The sequence below is a fragment of the Oratosquilla oratoria genome, chromosome 40 (assembly GCF_046742065.1).
Source record: "Oratosquilla oratoria isolate Oo_2021 chromosome 40, ASM4674206v1, whole genome shotgun sequence".
In the NCBI taxonomy this organism is placed as follows: Eukaryota; Metazoa; Arthropoda; class Malacostraca; order Stomatopoda; family Squillidae; genus Oratosquilla; species Oratosquilla oratoria.
In genome coordinates, this window is record NC_134816.1 from 24,544,876 (window position 1) to 24,559,875 (window position 15,000).

The 15,000-nt window shown below is 42.7% G+C and overlaps 1 protein-coding gene across 6 annotated transcripts in view; it reads left to right on the plus strand.

Annotated features, from left to right (window-relative positions):
• The window catches only part of LOC143020683 (uncharacterized), a 707,077-nt gene that overhangs the window by 58,954 nt on the left and 633,123 nt on the right, over positions 1–15,000 (plus strand). For all 6 annotated transcript variants that reach the window (XM_076177294.1, XM_076177289.1, XM_076177290.1 and 3 more), the window contains exon 2: positions 9,447–9,727. In XM_076177294.1, coding sequence (XP_076033409.1) covers positions 9,680–9,727 — 48 coding nt within the window. In that variant the 5' untranslated portion in view covers positions 9,447–9,679. The remainder of the gene's footprint in view (positions 1–9,446; positions 9,728–15,000) is intronic.

Consider the following 15,000-nt stretch of genomic DNA (forward strand, 5'->3'; position numbering starts at 1 on the left):
TCTCTCTTGCTCTCTTTTTCTCGCTCTCCTTCTCTCTGTCTGTCTCCCTCTAGCTCCCTCTCTCGTTCTCTCTTGCTCTGTTTTTCTTGCTCTCCTCTCTCTGTCTCTCTCGCACTCTCGCTCTCTCTCGCTCTCATTCCCTCCCTCTCATAAAGACAAATCTGAGATAGACACAAGTCAGGGTAGTTAATACAGATTGACAAACTTTTCCTCAAGGATGATAATAAAATCGTCTGGCGGCAGCCAGTATAAGGTCCCCGTTCGTACCAAGAGCGACCCATTGGTCCGTAAGATGTTGAGACGCTTCTGTTGAGCCGGAGAGTCTGCCCAGGGGCTCTCCTCTTCGGGAAAGGAAGCTAACGGTACGACTTTATGCCGTGTTGACATTCGAAGCTTCTGCATATTCAGTGTAAGCACCTTTCTTCCTCCTCCTCCTTTTCCTCCTCCTTTTCTTCCTTTCTCCTCCTCCTTTCTCTAATTTCCCTCGTCTTCCTCTTCATCTCTTCTTTCTTCTTTTTCTGTTTTTTTTTCCTCGTCGTCCTTTTTTTTTTTTTTTTTTTTTTTTTTTCTTCATGAGATGACCTGTATTTGCGCGGCGAGATCGACGTTGTGGTGCCGGTCCAACAGGTATTTCGCTCCTTCCTTGTGTTTTGTCGAAGAACCCAAGCCAAACAAAGCCAAACCAAGCCAAACCAAGCCAAACCAAGCCAACCCCAAGCCAGCCTAAGCCAGCCTAAGCCAACCCCAGCCAACCCCAGCCAACCCTAAGCCAACCCAGGTCAACCCAAGCCAACCCAAGCCAACCCAGGCCAACACAAGCCAACCCAGGCCAACAAAAGCCAACCCAGGCCAACCCAAGCCAACACAGGCCAACCCAGGCCAACCCAGGCCAACAAAAGCCAACCCAGGCCAACCCAAGCCAACACAAGCCAACCCAGGCCAACCCTAAGCCAACCCTAAGCCAACCCTAAGCCAACCCTAAGCCAACCCAGGCCAACCTAGGCCAGCCCAAGCCAACCCAAGCCAACCCAGGCCAACCCAGGCCAACACAAGCCAAGCCAAGCCAAGCCAAGCCAAGCCAAGCCAAGCCAAGCCAAGCCAAGCCAAGCCAAGCCAAGCCAAGCCAAGCCAAGCCAAGCCAAGCCAAGCCAAGCCAAGCCAAGCCAAGCCAAGCCAAGCCAAGCCAAGCCAAGCCAAGCCAAGCCAAGCCAAGCCAAGCCAAGCCAAGCCAAGCCAAGCCAAGCCAAGCCAAGCCAAGCCAAGCCAAGCCAAGCCAAGCCAAGCCAAGCCAAGCCAAGCCAACCCAACCCAACCTGGCGTCTCATCCTCGACCATTTCTTGCGGTTTTGGGTTGTCCGCCCGGTGGGCGAGAGTCGCCCTGTGGTCGGGGCGGGGCGAAGATGGTGGGGCGAGTTCGAGCATTGTCCAGCAAATGTGTGTGTGGGGGGAGGGGCGATTTATTCTACTTTATTTTAATTTATTTTATTTTATTATTTTATTTTTTTGCATAGTTTATTTCGTTCGCTATGCAATCTGTGGGTATTTATTTCTATGGCCTTGTCAATAAAACCTGCACCCTGGTTTCAATGAAATCAACCGGTGGTACAATAAATAATTGACAATATTCATTTGATTTCATCAATAATGACCATCGATATTTCATATCAATATTTCCATCAATAATGATTGAGAACAAATATACTAGAAAGACAACTAGATAATTCAAGGTTGATATTGGAATCAAGGGAGATGTCGTGGTTGTCAATATTAGAAATATTGACAATATTTTTGCCAATATTAGAAATATTGACAATATTTTTTGCCAATATTAGAAATATTGACACTATTGTCAATTTATAATCTATTCGCGTTTGTCTGTAACGTTGTCATACACGTTTTGGGCTCTTGATTTGCTTTGGTCATAACCATACCATGGTACCTTATGAAGATCTAGGTCAAAGGTCAAGGTCAAAGGTCAAGGTCACAGTGACGTCAAATCAAAAGTTGTGCTCGTTACGTCAATCTGACCAAAGATTATGATTAATAAAGTAGATCTTCTCTTGTGTTTCCTGACATTACTATTATTTTTATTATTATCTTATCATTTTATTTATTTTATTATTTATTATTTTATCATTTTATTTCATTCTATTATTTTATTTTATTATTTTATTTATTTCACTTATTTTATTTATTTATTATTATTATTTTTTTTTTGCCGGTTTATTTCTTAAAACCATTTTGGTCACCCCGTCTTTCTGGTGGTACGATCCGGGGTGATCCGGGACCACCCACCCCCACCCCCGATCACCCCATTTGTGACGTCATCATACGCTTTAGTCGAGATCGTTACAAGAAACCTAAGGATTCCTAATCTTGTTTTGAGACGAAGACTACGGGGCTGTATGTGTGTCCAGGTCGCTGGTTGTGTTGATTGAAATGTCACCCCTTTATGAAAAAGTCGAAAGAACAGCATATGCTGCAAGCGTTGTTACAGCATGGTGTTATTATGAGGAAGAAATAATTTTGTTTCGTTGTTGGAGTAGCACGTTTTTGGGGATGATTTGAGTAAATCTCATGTGATGTGTTACACTTTTTATTTTTATTTTCATTTTTTTTGGGGGGGTTCTCTGCCGAAGGGGTCTCTCTCTTTCTCTCTCTCTCTCTCTCTCTCTCTCTCTCTCTCTCTCTCTCTCTCTCTCTCTCTCTCTCTCTCTCTCTCTCTCTCTCTCTCTCTCTCTCTCTCTCCCTCTATATATATATATATATATATATATATATATATATATATATATATTTGTAAAATATTTAATTACATTGTCTATTTTTGTATATTGATGGTTTATTTAATTATTTATTTTTTCCATCCTATCTTGTTCTGAGCCCGATTTTTTATCGCTTTATTCTATCGTTGTCCATTTTCAAAAAAGGAGAAAAAAATGGGGGGGGGGGAAGTTCTGGTGACAGTGATTTTTGGTCTTCCTGTCCGTCCCTCGACGGCGCGGCGGTCCCTTCACGCTCTCCTCCCTCCTCCCTCCTCCCTCCTCCCTCCTCCCTCCTGGTGGGTCGGGGCTCCTGTGCTTGAGGGTCCTCAGCCACCAGAGACGGGGCGAAGGGAGCGGGGGTGAGGAAAGGAGGGGGGAGGGAGGAGGAGGAGGGAAGAGGAAGGGGAGGGAGAAAGAGGGGGACAGGGAAGAAATGAGGAGGAAAGGGGAGGAAAGGAGGAAGGTGGAGGAGAGGAGAAAGGTGGAAGAGAGGAGGAAGGTGGAGGAGAGGAGGAAGGAGGAGGAGAGGAGAAGGAGGTGGGGGATAAAGTTTCGGTCTCCTAGAAGCAGGTTCGAGTCTTGCACTCTTCTCGGATTCCCAACAACAGTGACTCTTAATCACCTGCCTAAAAGCGCATAAAGGGCAAAGGTGACTGCTTCGGCCGCAGTTACTCAGCGTCTCCTGGCGTAGTACGCTCCTCACGTTCTTCAGGCATCTGATATCTCGTGCCGAAAGCGACCCAGGTCGTCGAGGTGGGAAAAAAAAAAAAAAAAACTTCTAGGAGCTGGAAGCCGACTGTCGAGGTGACTGGAACGACGCCCAAGCGTTCCAGGAATTCCAATCAGTCGATGATGTACTCCAGCGTGATTTAGAGCTTCGGGGGTAGGGGGTGGGAGTGGGGTGTGTGTTCTGAAGGCTCCCATATTGGACTGGAACCTGTTAGGATTTATTTTATTATTATGTATTTTTATTATTATTATTATTTTTATATTTTTACGTCCTCTTCTTGTTTTGTTTATTTATTTATTTTGTTGTTCATTTATGTATTTATTTACTTGGTTTAATATTTTCATTATTTTCTTCACGGCATAATCACAACAGACTGTCTTGTCAGTGTGCTGGTTTAAACAAGAACAGGACTGTTCACTTTTGAAAGAGAGCTGGAGATGCGACACACTTGACTGTAGCGCATTCTCACGACGTCGTATAGTTTTGTTTTCGAGGTGAAGTGACCTATTCTTGTTTAGACTTCGGTTTGGTATGGCTTTCTTTTGGGGGAATTGTTTCCTCCGCGGTGACTTGTTTAGGTAAACACGGGGATGATCCTGGGAAGGGTGCAAGGGAAGGGAGTCTGGCTAGGACTTGGGGAAGTGAACGAACTACACTGGACAGGAATCGAATCCGCAAATTTCCATGTAAGAGTATCACCCCCACCCCATCCCCCCCAAAAAAAAGATATATATATATATAAATATATATATATATATAAATATATATATAAATATATACATACATATATATATATATATATATATATATATATATATGTATATATATATATATTTATATACATATACATATATATATATGTTTATATATATATATATATATATATATATATATGTATATATATATATCAACAACCACAATGCACTTTAATTCTAAGCCATCAAAATCCAGCATGCTGATAAATTGAAATGTGGTACTGCCCAGGACTCGGACCCGGCATCCTCATGACAAATAGATAAGATTAATCGATTAATGAACGAATAAAATCAAATCAAATGCATAAGATAAAATAAATAATTAAATAAATAGATAAGATAAATCGATGAATAAAAAATAAATAAAAGCAAAATAACAAAATAGAGTAAACGAACAGGATAGAATAATAAGAATACATAAAGTGATCAAATAAGAAAAAAATAAGTAAAATAACAATGAAATAATAAGTATTGTGACGGAATGAGATAAATAGATAAAATCAGGACCCTGAATTGATTGGGTATCCAACGGAGCACCACGATCCCGAATGTAGTCCAAATTGGTCTACTTTCGCCACATTCGCACGGTGCAACCATTGGATGTCCGCCCCCCCTTACTTAACACCCCCTTCCCCCACCTTCCCACCTTCCCCCCCACCTTCCCCCCTCCCCCCACCTTCCCCACCTTCCCACCTTCCCCCCTCCCCACCTCCCCCCTCCCCCTCCCCCACCGTCTTTCTCCCCATCTTCTCCCTCCCCACCTTCTCCCACCTTCCCCCCTTTCCCCCACCCTCCCCCTCTCTCCCACCCTTCCCTCTCCCCCACCCTTCCCCCTCTCCCACCCTTCCCTCCTACCCCACCTTCCCCCCTCCTCCCCCTCCCCACCTTCCCTCCTCCCCCTCCCCGCCACCCAAAACATATTCAAAACCTCTCGTCGATTCCATGTCTGCATATGCAATTTCGGAAAAAGTCTTAATCATGGATGGTAATCCAGAGGTCCGGGCCAGGTATTTCCAGCCATTACCCGGGCGTGATCGTCCACCTAGACACCTGATTTAGGTCTACACTGTTTTACAAATCGCGGCCCCAACACCGCCACCGCGAGTTTCTCTTGTTAATGAATAAATCTAGCGCGGTCAGCGTTGGGTGTGGCACCTAAAGGGCCATTCACACGGTCAAACGGTTTGTCAAACCCGGTTTGTCAAATCCTGTTTGTCCAATCCGGTTTGTCAAACGTGTTTGAAGCGATGTTTGACCGTGTGAATGGGGTATTTGGTTGTCAAAGACGTTTGTCAAACGGTATTTGGTTGTCAAACACGTTTGTCGAACATGTTTGACAACCAAATACCCCCATTCACACGGTCAAACATCACTTTAAACACTTGGTTGGCAAGCCGGGTTTGTCAAACCGTTTGACCGTGTGAATGTCCCTTGAGATGTTGGTTTTAGCTTCTCCGCCCCGATGGATAACATAAAACCGGACTTGTATGTGAATTGGTAACGAAGGGCGACGGATCAGGAGGGAACCCGCAGCGGGCTCGCGTGACGTCACCCGGCCCCTGGGTGCGGGTTGGTCATTAAAAGAAGCCTTGGCCGAATGTGGTCGCCTCGTTGTCAGTGTGTATTCATTCTTCGGGCCCGAGTTCGATCCCTCACTTGACGGCCGTCGAAGCAATATTGATCTTCCCAATCCCACCCGGTCCGAGGAAGAGCTTCAAGGGCCACCGCAACGGCGTAGGGCGCTTCGAGGATGACCTCTATGGCTGGCGAGGGTTAGGTCCTCTGTGGCTCGAGTAATGGGCTCTTAAATCACGGACGCTAGAGTCGCCTAAACCACAGACGGACCCCTCCTCATCCTCCTCCATCCTCCTCCACCTCTTCCTCCATCCTCCTCCACCTCCTCCTCCATCCTCTTCTTCCTCCACCTCCTCCTCCATCCTCTTTTTCCTCCACCTCCTCCTCCATTCTCTTCTTCCTCCATCCTCTTCCATCCTCTTGTTCCTCCATCCTCTTCTTCCTTTCATCTCCTCCTCCATCCTCTTCTTAATCCTCCATCTTCCTCCTACCAGTCCTCCTATTCCTCCTCCTCCCTCCACCTCCTCCTCCCTCCACCTCCTCCTCCCTACTCCTCTCTCCTCTTCCTCCTCCTCTCTCTCCTCTTCCTCCTCCTCTCTCTCCTCTCCCTCCTCCTCCTCTCTCTCATCTCTCCTACACCTCCTCTCTCCTTCTCTTTCTCTCTCCTCCTCCTCCACCTCCTTTTCCTCCTCTTTCTCCAACATCTCTTCCTCGTCCTCCTCCTCCTCCTCTCCGCACTGACTTTGTACAAGTCATGGTGTCTTCAGTTCCTTACAAAGATTTATTATAAAGAGAAATTCACGGGCCTCGTCATGCCAGGAGACGCCTAGCTGAGACAGACTAAGGCCGCCGTCGTCACCTTTGCCTAGTGTGCTAGGACTTCCGGGATACGTGGATGTCGCCGGTGGCTGTTGGAATCGAACGCGGGTCCGCAAGGTGCGGTCGGAAACCAACCTGATACTCGTCACAATGGGTTTTGTAGAACAAAGTTACACAAAGAGTTTGTTGTGAGAATATTAGTGAAATGCACGTTTTAACGAGAATATTTTGTTCACCTGTTTATCTATATTTTATTCAGTTACCTATGCATTTGTTGATTTTATCTAGTGTATTCATTTATGTATTATTTATTTATTTCATCTACTTGTTTGTTTATTTGTATATTTATGTATTACAATTCGGTGAAATTTTTAGAATTATTGAATGATCATTTGGGGGAACATTTTATGAAGAAAATCTCCATCAACTCAAAATAAACGGGAAGGGGGTGGGGGATTCTTGGCAAATTTCACACTTTGCGGACGCCAGCCTCCTAGCGTTGGAGTGCCGGAATACCCAAGACTCCCCCAAGACTCCGGAATACTCCCCCAGACTCCCAAAGACTCCCAAAGACTCCCCAAAGACTCCCCAAAGACTCTCCCAAGACTTCCCCAGACTCCCCCAACCTCCTCAAACCTCCCCCAAGACTCCTCAAAACTCCCCTAAGACTCCTCAAAACTCCCCTAAGACTCCTCAAAGACTACCCCAAGACTCCCCCAAGACTCCCCCACTCTCTCCCAGAGAGTGACTTGGGTTCCAATCTCTCCCCTTCGAAGGACAATAAACTCGACCCTAAGCTCCCCCCCCCCGCTCGAAGCTGAATAAAATCGCCAGGCGCTAGATAGAATAAAATGATCAAAGTTGCAGAATTCATTGCTTTGAACAGTGTCACTAGATGGTTTGAGTCTCGCAAGGGCACAGATTAAAAAATAAATAAATCAGTGAATAAATAAATATAAATTAGGGGGAGGGGGGAGGGGGGACACGACAATTTATTCCAGATCTCCCCCTCCCTCTTCCCCCTCCCCTCCCCCCAAAAAAAAACTTAATAAAATTGTCTGGCGTCCTTCTGAATACAATGACTAAAGTTCTCCGCCATATTGAGGATGTTAACATGTCAGCCGCTCCCGGGAGTTAATTGTTTCCATTTACCCGCGCCTCGGCTGCGGCGGCGGCGGGCGGGTCCCTCCCCCTCCCCTCCTCCCCCCCAGGTCCTGGGCTCGCTCTGGTCTCAACCGCAAGAGGACCGGCCTGGTTCCTCCCAGGACACCAGAGCTTTCTCCAACCGAAAGGTTTTTGTCTTAAGTCGCCGCGGGAGGAGGAGGAGGAAGAAGGAAGAGGAGGAGGAGGAGGAAGAGGAGGAGGGTGTTCCATCGATCGAATGTCCTTTCAGGTCCTTCGTGTTGAGGCCAAAGGGGAGTAGTTTGATGTATATGAATGTGTATGTATATGCATGAGTATGTGTGTATGTTTATGCCTATGTATATGTACGTGTTTATATATGAGCATGTATGAATGTATTTGTGTATATGTGATGTGCATGTATATGTATGTTTGTGCATGTATGTGTGTACATAAGTGTATGTGTATGTATGTACGGGCATATATGTATGTACATGTGCATATGATCGTGTGTATGCGTATATGCATGTATGTATATGCATTATGCATGTATCTATATAGGACCACACGATAGGCTTTTTCCTCTTTATAAAGGAAGGCGTCTGAATCATCAACTGGCAAAGTTGATGAGGAAAACCCTTCAAGGAGTTTCTTCAACAGTTCGAGTCTTGCAATCGAACGAGTTCGGCCTTTGCGACCTTGAAATATGTCGTAAAGTGTTCGGATTTGTGGGACGCGGCTTTGGTATGTGTAGTAAAGGAATGGAATCGGACACTGTAGTTGGGGTGAGATTACTGCCCTGGCTGACCGGAAAATTCGAAATTGGGTTCTGGAAAGTTCTGGAACTGTCTGGTACTGGATTTTTTTTTTTTTTTTTTTTTTTTTTTTTTTTTTTTTGAGAACGTAGAGGATGTACAGGAGGAACTCCTGTCGAAGAGTTCCTTCGTCAGGTCGAAGACGGACAAGGTGTTCATTCTGTAACGAGAGGTCTTCTTCGGGAGGTGGGGATACCGTAGACGTGATATACGCGCTGGAGCCTTCCTGATATCGCGGAGACGGACAGCAGCCAATGGGCTGGTCAACCAGCCCTTCCACCGCGCCTACCTTCCTCAGTGTAGTCAGGGCCTTACTCTCGGAAGGGCTACGGTCGACGGTCCTTCTAGTGGGCTCCCCTTCTTTACCTGTGCTTTTTCTCACTGTGATTTTTTTTTTTTTTTTTTTTTTTTATCTGATGTGTCCCTGTGTTCGGTTTTTGTGGATCGTGTTCTGTTTCCACTTCCACAGTGTTCTCGGCTGACATCTTGGTGCTCAGTGTGTAATCCTCGCGTTTCTGGTGACCAGAGTTCGAGAGTATTCTTTATTCAGAAGTTCATCACGAACTGAAAGTCCTCAAATTCCTCTTGACTGAAGTGTTCTAAGTAAACTCCCAACCACGTCGGCTCGGGTTCGATCCCCAACGGCCACAGGTGACTGCCACTAGCCCAGGCTATCTGAGCATGTACATATATTTTGTGTAATCATGATTTGCTTGGTTAAAGACGGGGCATGGTTGTTTGGTTGATATGAACATAGTCGATAATTGCTCATTTTGTTGGTGTTTAACTATGCTAGTTAACTTTAACTACCCTTTCGCGTCATGAGATCTGCATTAACGAGTTTTATTTGTCTCGCTGCTGCCAGGTGTTGACTTGATCGGATCGAGGGCACTTAACGTGAAGAGATAGATCGGGATTCGAACCTTGACTTAAAACCCCCAAAGAGCGAAAAGTGACGTCACGGCCGAGGTTGACCTCCAAGTTGTTCGAGATTAAGATAAGCGAATTGGACAAGCCCGAGGCTGAGGGAGCTATAGAAGCCATCTTCTTCTCTCCTCCTCCTCCTCTTCCTCCTCCTCCTCCTCCTCCCGGAGAGAAATGCTGAGAGGGGCGACCATATCGCCTGTACTGCATCTGCCGGATCAGGTGTGTGGGTTACCTGCTTCGTTGTTAGCGCATGCGCACTATGGCGAGAGGAAGAACACTTGTGTAGCGATGGTCTCCTGAAAATATATATTCAGCTTCTCTCCCCCCATAATGTGCTTGTGATGACAATAATATACAATTCGTTTTTGTGTATAAAAATAACAAAACAAATAAAATGAAAAATAAAATAAAAATATGTATTGTATGTATATCTTCGTTGATATATACAAGGGAATGCACAGAAAAAAACACACAAAGGAAAATAATAAAATGATGCCGAGCGCTTTAGTCTATTTAGACATCCTCAGGGTACGTACGTATATATCCTGAGGATGTCTAAATAGACGAAAGCGCTCGGTCGTCATTTTATTATTTTCCTTGGTGGTTTTTCTGCATATTTAGAATCACGAGTTAGTGTGTTTTCTTTTGCGTACAAAGGAATGTGTATGTATGAGATTTTTTTTTATAAATCTATACACAAACTCACATTTAAGTCTGACAATGATTATATACATAAAATTGGCCAGTCCACTATTAAATGAAAGCTTCTCTCAAACACTTCCATTAATCGTACGACTAAGTCCACCTTTACCACGCCACTCTTGCAAACTTCTTTTTCTTCCACACCTTCCTCTTTGTGGATTCGAGTCCCATCCACCTTCCCATTTTTTTTTTTTTTTTTTTTTTTTTTCAAAAGTTCTTTTGTGCATCCAAAATATTTTCAGCTCAACTTGCCTTCTTCCTGTGCTTCAGCGTTGTTCCTAACACATCTTTCCATATTCCACTTTGCACTCCGTCGCCTTCGTCTGTTTCTGAAGGTGGCGGCACACTAGGTCAACATGCTATTTGCTTTTGCTACCTCGTTTGAGTAGAAACGACTTTGATTACAATATTCTAGACTTTCGTAAGAGCATCTCAACAATGTATCTATCATTCGTATTTTAGGTTTAACTTTTCTTAGTTCGTCATTCAGCCTCTCATTCTATGACGTCAGCAAGGGTAAATTGACATTTGGAAATTTGAAAATAAAAATGTCATAACCGAAGTCGTTTCTACTCAAACGATATCGCAAAAGCAAGTAGCATGCTAGCGAAAAATGCCTAGTGTGCCGCCACCATCAGTCTCAGGTCCATAGATCGTAGTTGGCATTATACACTGATCGTAAAATTTGTTTTTCTGACATATAGGTAGAGAACATTGTATGTACAAGTGTTTACATAATTTTGTATACATAATTACAAAATTAGAGCTACACTTGTGACGTCCCACAAATCAGTGTATTTTTATAGAGAACTGTATATATATATATATATATATATATATATATATATATATATATATATATATATATATATATCTTGACAGCGCAATCGGTTAAGTCAATGTCTCTTGCTACGTGCTAGCGGAGGCTCGTGTTCTTAGGTGTACCACGTATCAATTTCTTCATGTATGCCTAATCGAGTTTCTCGATGTTGATGGCTTAGTGTTAAAGTGAATTGTAGTTAATGAATATATATATATATATATATATATATATATATATATATATATATATATATATATATATATATATATATATATATATAATCTCTGATTCCATGTCCTTTAGCTGTTCTTTATTCCCACGCTAAGAAGTCTTCTTTGACGTTTATTTCCACCCTTTATATTTGCATTTGCATTTTATCTATTTTTTCATACATTCTGTCTTTCTGGGAATGATGTTAATAATTGATCTTTGTAGTCATTCTCTATATTTTTCTTTCTTTACGGTGGGGGCACCACTGCAGCATACTTCAATGAAGTGTCACTTATACAGAACAATGTGCGCATATATTTATTCATTTTGTGAATATTTGTATTTGCAAAAGATACATTTACATATATATATAATTTTAAACATGAATTTGTGTGTGTGTGTGTGTGTGTATATTGAGAGTGAGAGTGAGTGAGTGAGTGAGTGAGTGTGAAGTGTGCATGACACTCTAGCTATCGCCTGATGCATTTATTCAGCTGAGGGATGAGTTTCCCAGAGCGGCGAAAACGTTTTTTCGCAATGAAAAACAAATCTCTTGAAAATGATCAAGAAATTTTCGAGAATTCAAAATTCTATTCTTCAATGGTGTAATATAATTATAAGTAATGGATTTATTTTCCTTCTAAGAGTTTTTGATTATGAAACTATATTTTTTAATAAATTTTCAAAACCGATTAGAGTTCGAGCTTGGACTTTCGTGATTGGGTCTAATGTCAAGCGATGTTTGCAGTTCTATTTGAACTTGGTTCTGGTAGAGATGCCGAGTATTAGATTTTACATACTTTTGTATATATAAGTATTTTCATTGCTCTACCAGCAGTAATTGCAGAATATGTTGTATATGCAACGTAAAGCATAAATTTTTGCGTGATTTATGATTTTTAAAGCCTCAGAAATAGGCAAAGAAAAGTGAATTATCCTTTATAAAATAGTTTTGAGGAGCTCAATTATGAGAAGTGTCCCCTGGCTCATCCTGATCTGTATTAGAGAGAATCTGGCCGATTTGAGGTTTGTGTGGGAGAGGTTTCACACAGAAATACCTCGACTTGATGGCCTTCCGAAGTGTAATATTTCCGTTGTACAAATGTTCAACGAGTTCTACTCCAGTTGAACTAACCTTTCCGTTGAGTACAACTAGATCGTCGACATCTTCCTGCGCGACGCTGAAAATAAAAACGACACTAAGGTCGAACAGATCGTCTTTTACGGTATAGCACTTATTCTCCCGTGGAAGTGCCAATCCAAAATCCGTGATTTTAACTGCGCCGGTCCTGTCTAGAAGGATGTTTCTAGCGGCCAGATCGCAGTGAATAATTCCCATTTTGTGGATATGATATAGTCCGTTAAGGCACTGTCGCCAAACGGATTTGAGTTCGCCTTCGCTAAAGAAGAGGCCCTGTGCGGCCATGCGGTTGACGGCGTTTTCCAGGTTCAGGCCCATAATGTCCAGGACGAAGTAAATATATTCATCCTCAGCCTCTGTAATAACTTCTTTCAAAGAGATTATATTTGGATGTCTACCGATGGTTATGAGAGCGTTCATTTCGGTGTCGGCTGCTTTGGAGGAGGCATCTTTCAGTTGGCACTTAATGGCCACTGTCTCTCCAGTCGACCTTGTAACCGCTCTATGAACCGATCCAAAAAAGCCAGATCCTAATCGGTGTCCAATCTCAAAGTATTTGTTTAGATGGCTTGAGGAGAATTGACCGGTCACAAATTCCACTTCTCCTCCTTCTTCCCCGAAGACTTCTTCGACGCTTCTGATCATCGAAAATAAAAATTTCCCAATGACCACAGGAGCCCGGGGACCAGAAATCAAATTTCGACGACACAAGTTCAAACCGAGATATGAACTGACCCCTGTTCACCCTCTTTGAAGTGCTTAACACCGAGTTATGAAGAATAAACAACCTAAACACATATCGTTCCTTGACTTTCACTGCTGTTCGCTTGTTATCTCTGCCTCCAAACTCTTTCATTGGACCGAGAGACATTCCCTGTGCAGCAAAAGAGCTAAAATACTATTTTGATAAGTAGTATGTACACCAACATAATAAGAGGCGGACTGATTTTCCAATGATCTATAAGCTCATATATATTCAACCTAATTTTTAATGTATATCAAAGCATTAATATGTAATATGCAAATGTAGGCAACAAGAATTTAATTCAAAACAAATATAAAAGAAATATATATAAACTAATAAACAAATAACCAAACATACAAAGACATGAATAAATAAATTACTTAATACGAAGATATATGAATGTATGAATTAATAAATGTCGACACAAGAAATACAAAAATACATTCCCATACTATTGTTCAATAAAAAATAACAAAAACCTACAGTATATGTATTCCTCTTCATATAAAACTAAAAGCGTTCATTCACGTGTGTGTGTGTGTGCGTGTGCATGTGCGTGTGCGTGCGTGTGCGTGTGCGTGTGCGTGTGCGTGCGTGTGTGTGTGTGTGTGTGTGTGTGTGTGTGTAAGTAAAATTACAAATGAAGAAGTAGCATTTGCAGAAAGTATTTGACAAGGAAAAATATATGGGAAAGATATATTTGTAGATCTTTTGGAAGATGCAGGTGAACAAGTTCACTGTAGATAACTATATGGCGAATATATACGTCAGGAAAACGTTCTTGAATTATGTTATAGTGATTTTATTTCACAACGAGACCAAAACGACATTATCAATTGCCCAGCTGTTAGTTTGTCAAATGTATATAGTTTGTCAATATTTTTAGATTTTTTTGTGAAAATCTTGAAAGAGAACAGACAAGCTGTATTAGCAGACAGTTGACTATTGAGCAACAGATAGCATTGAATCAGTTGATCAAGAAAACGACAGAATAGATTAAGCCTTTGGGTTTAGCTTTTATAGATTTCGAAAAGACCTTTGATTCGGTAGAACAAATGGCAATACGAAATGATGCGAACAGCGTGTAACTGAATATATTGTGAGCGTTTTGCAAAACATTTACGTGAGTGGTACTACTGTGGTTCTACTATATATACTGAGAAAAATCATTATCTTCAAGAAAGTAGGGCAAAGCGATACTGAGTCGCCTATTTATAGTTTGAAGAGATTTCCAAAGTCGTAAAGGCCTGAACATCGGTATGGAATCAAAACTATATTCCACTCCCCGTCATCCACGAGGAGCTAAGAAGAGAGGGAGGCAAGGGTGGTGGATGGGAGTGGAATGGGTGGAAGTGGATGAGTTTCTTTTGATTTGGCTACCTCCCTCGTAAGGGGGGGAAATCCCTTGGGTATAAAAATAGATAGAAATTCCACTTTAATGTATTCTTCATGCTAGTTTGTAATGAACAACAAACCAATTTTATTTTCTTTTCTTTATACAAACGAAGTACTGTTCTGATGCAAGGCGTTGTAGTGAGCATATGTAGGAAGCAGATGTACACGTGTCATTTTCTGCATGTATGCCTCCTCGAGTTAACTAACATGTGGGTTCCTTACACTCCCGATCAGGACACCCGCCGGAGATCTCCAGGCGGGCGGGACGCCCAATCTAACTACTCACCCATGTTGTAAACCCGAGTTCGATCCTTGTCTCCTGTGACATGACTTGTTTGGTAACATGTATACATGTATATCTACATGGGTGTATTATGTGTGTGTGTGTATGTTCGTATAATGCTCCCCCTCCCCCCACAGGCCAAAGACAACCCCCCTCCCCCCCACCACGGGTTCAATGTAAGGTTAGCACCCCA